The 4,043-nt window shown below is 43.6% G+C and overlaps 2 protein-coding genes across 2 annotated transcripts; both read left to right on the forward strand.

Annotated features, from left to right (window-relative positions):
* Window positions 1-476: 476 nt before the first annotated feature.
* On the forward strand, window positions 477-749 carry PHALS_13106 (uncharacterized protein; the record flags this gene model as incomplete). The annotated part of the gene is made up of 2 exons (XM_024728796.1): window positions 477-511; window positions 569-749. The coding sequence occupies 2 exons, from the start codon at window positions 477-479 to the stop codon at window positions 747-749; spliced, it is 216 nt and encodes a 71-aa protein (XP_024579238.1).
* Window positions 750-3,081: 2,332 nt separating this feature from the next.
* PHALS_13107 (uncharacterized protein) lies at window positions 3,082-3,441 on the forward strand (the record flags this gene model as incomplete). Its single annotated transcript, XM_024728797.1, has 3 exons — window positions 3,082-3,144; window positions 3,221-3,277; window positions 3,358-3,441. 3 exons carry the CDS (start codon window positions 3,082-3,084, stop codon window positions 3,439-3,441), a joined length of 204 nt encoding a protein of 67 aa, XP_024579239.1.
* Between the last annotated feature and the right edge of the window lie 602 nt (window positions 3,442-4,043).

Raw genomic sequence — 4,043 nt, forward strand, 5'->3', positions numbered from 1 at the left:
TTCTAATCGTCGACAACGTGACGAATATTTTAGTGCGAAAGCCCTTGTCGCCGCTATAAAAGGATGCACATTGTATTTTAAGACACGCCGTAGCATGTCTTCTAGCGTTGTGGGGCATGTGACGTGATAATACAGTCTCAAACAACATGACGTATGTTTGAGTGTGTTCGCGGATTTCGCCACTTCAAATGATGCGTCTACGTAGCTGAGACACGCTGTAGCACGTATGTTAATGGCAAAAAACATGTGACGTGACATTGCAGCTTTGTTGTCGCCGCTTCAAAATGACCCGTTTCTGTAACGAAGACTTGCTGTGGCATGTCTGTTTGTGACAATAAACATGTGACGTGATTTTGCAATTGCTGACAACATGATTGCGTTAATGGATGTTGCCGCTTCAAAATAATGCGTCTTTGTAGCAAAGATACGTTGTAGCACGTCTGTTAATGCAAACAAAGAAGCACTGCGGTGCACTGATGCTGCAGTATATGGATGCCGAGCATCTGCAACAGTACATCATTTGTGAAACTAAAATCAATCAAGACGTCCCTTAGCGTGTTTAAGACAGCAAGACGCATAGATATTTGACGATAGCTATTTATAATGAAGCTGCTACTTGCGTTGAGTATCCATGGTCAGATAAAAGCAATATGATGAATCCACAAGAAGCCCTGCAGCGCACTGATGCTGCGAAAGATGGAGACGGGTTATCTACTCTGGCATCAGCTGCGACAACGAATCAACTGTGAATTGCAATAAAAGACTCAAATTGTATTATTGACAGCCTGACGCATCATTTTTTTGATGCGATAGCTGTTTAACATGAAGTTGTCACATGCGTTGATTATTTATGGACAGATAAATCGGTACGACATATCAAAAGAAGCCTGGCTGTGCTTTTAAAGCGATAGAAGAAGACAGGCTTTACTTACGCTGTCACCAGTTGCGACAACACATCAACTTTGGTTTGCAATAATCTCTACATCCTATAACAGATAGCCAGACGCATCAGTTTGAGGAGACGGCTTGTTTATTATAAAGCTGTCACATGCCCTGGCCAGATAGAAGCGGTATGACATATTCACGAGAAGCCCTGCGATGCACGGATGCTGCAATAGATGGAGGCAGGCTATCACCAAGCTGTCTTCAGCTGCGATGACGCATCAACCCCGGGATGGTAATAGAAAGTGCTTTACGTATAACGGACAGCTTCAAGCATCATTTTGAGACGACAGCTATTTGACATGAACCTGTCACATGCGTTAAGTATTCATGGCCAGGTGCTTGACTTCACCAAGAGACGCGTCAGTGCACCAGAAGGCTGTGTGTCTTCACAATTCATGCGTAGCCAAAACAAAGATTAAACTCGATTTACTTCCAAGGTAGACAACGTTTTGCTCCGTGGCGGCATCATGTTAAACACCTGCCACGAAGATTTACGCTTTGATGTCGTCCAAAAATGTATTTACGTCTGCGACACGCTATAGCACGTCTTCATTTGCATTTTTGCAGGTATCGCTTCATTGTTGTTGTTGACAACTTTGGGGTATTGTGTCATTACATCACAACATTATTGCTTCGCAGGCTGCTTGGCTTGATGTAGATATTCGTAGCAAAGTGGTTCACAAAGTTTGGTATATTCCTAAGATCGACAATCTTCGGCTTGTTCTGTTCATTTAAACACGGAGCAGGTGACATTAACATAATAAACGTTTATCGCAAACGCTAACAATATGCTGTCACCTAAAAATAGTGCATCTTTACCGCTGCGACACGCTGTAGCACGTCTTCAACCCCATTCTATAATTTTTGATTTTTTGTTGCCATTGATAGCATTGTGGTAGCCTACTGGCATGCTTTTATCAGTCATGAATACTGAATGCGGGTGATGGCATCATGAAGAACGACTGTCGCAAAGGCTAACAATTGCTGTCGCCACAAATGACGAGTCTCTCCTCGTAGGTCGAAAATTCGTCACGCATGCCACAGCTGCAACTTACACATTAAGTTACTGTTCTTAGTAGCCATTCTACTAGTGCAACCTGCTGTAGCGCACATCAGCTTTATCCATGCATTATAGCAGATATTTCCAAGGTAATAAATATTCACCTTATTCAAAAGCATCATTCGGCACCGAAGGGTGCCTCGTGTTGCTGTATTTGCTCATACGAAAGAATAGATAAAGTATGTGCTGAATGTTGCGGTTCCGTGCTGAACCGCTGTCTCTTATGCTCGCTGTCCGCCAGTACCAGCCAGTCTCTTGTAACAATCTATGAAGCGCGTAATTCCAATCCTTTCTCTCAACTATTGGTACCGTAATAACAGTGGCTCCACAGCCCCACTTCACGGGTATGGTTCTCCGTACATTTTTTATCGGTGGAAAGTAATTCAGCATATAGCCGTGGAACGCACGACGATGACCAGCGCGTTACCAGTAAACTAGAACTAAATGAAGGAGCCCTCTAAATATTTGTACATTCGGTTGGGCTCTCCTGTATGTACTTTGTAGTCTGTTTTCTGCAAATGTTTGATGTGACAGATTTATCCATAGCAAATGAATACAGTATAACGTGATCAGCTTCTCCTAGGAGATCAGAAGCGACATTGAGCCAAGGTCCCAAAATGAAACAAGAATTAGCGACGTTACTCTTTTTGGATCACCAACATTCATCAAATAATTGTGTATAAGCGAAATTTCGAGACAAGCAGGTTTGTAGTGCCATGTCTTGCCTTTGAAATTGCAGACTATGAACCCTTGGTCAACAGCTACGATAAACATGGAAATACTGTAAATATTCGTGTTACTGCGGGTCATAGGCGGCTAGACGCATTATTTTGTAGCAATGAAAAGCGCCATCCATTTGGCCTTGGCGAAAGTTGATCAACTTGACATTATCACATGCATTACAACATTATGACACAGAAGAGCGGCATGTCGAAAACTGCAAAAAGAGACCGCTAGCTGCATTACCCTGAGGTGACCGCCGTAGCGTATGGTGTTTGTAAAAGGGCTGCTGCGCGTGTCGGGTATTTTTGACCAAGTCAAACTAGCGTGTTGTAAGCCGTGAGAGGCTTCAAGCGATGCGGCTAGCTCTCTACGTCAAATTTAAGGGGTGTTTTGTTGGTAGCTTTCAACGACTTAATGTAAGTCGGCTTTTAATCGAATTGCAATTCGCTGGCTATGAAGTATGCGTTGTTTGTGATCATAAAAATAATGCAGGTGGGCTTTATTCAGCTCACAACATATTGCTGTCTTGGTCGTATAAGTGCAACGGATGTAGCGTCTCTATGACAAATTACTGACCACAAGGTGGTACCTGTGTACAAATAGAGCTCGTCGTCTTCAACACATTGTAGAATGCTCCGAATCGTTTTCAAGTGGTCCATGCCTTTTACTGCTATCGACAACGTGATAGTTGTCAGCCTTCGTGGGTAGACTAGCTCCATGAATGGAGATCAGAGGACCGGGGGGTTAAAATAACGTAACCAGTATCGAGATAATTAGAGTGATACCCTTGATCCAAAGCTGCACACGTATTATAAGTCCCACATCACATATATATTGGCCTGGCACCGGTGCAGGTTAAAACTTAGCCAGTTTATGTCCTTATCTGGGAGAAGCGCCAGGGTCACCTGGCGCAATGTGTATCCCACTAACGGTTGGAGCCCAACCTTGTTCATATAAAGTGATTCGACTTGTATCTGTGCTTGCAAGATCATGGAGATGAGCAGGGTTATACACTGCAAGAAGCTAAGGTTGCGAGCGCTCACATCGACGTCTACGTCATGCTTCGTGCTTAGCAATGTCGAGCATCACATGGCCTTCCTGTCAGACGTCCGCTTCACGGATCCTGGCTCTTGAAGCCGTAAGACGAGAGAAGCGACTTAATGTCTTAATAAATTGAGTGCGACACTTTTCGGTACCTCCACTGTCTATCAGTATTAGAAGTACATATGGTACAGACGAAACTATCTACTGCAGTGTGTGCTGTCTTTAGGACCTCGTTGCGACCCTGCTACATCGATTTTTTTATGGTTGTAGC

Source organism: Plasmopara halstedii (genome assembly GCF_900000015.1).
Source record: "Plasmopara halstedii genome assembly, contig: Scaffold_650, whole genome shotgun sequence".
Lineage (NCBI taxonomy): Eukaryota > Oomycota > Peronosporomycetes > Peronosporales > Peronosporaceae > Plasmopara > Plasmopara halstedii.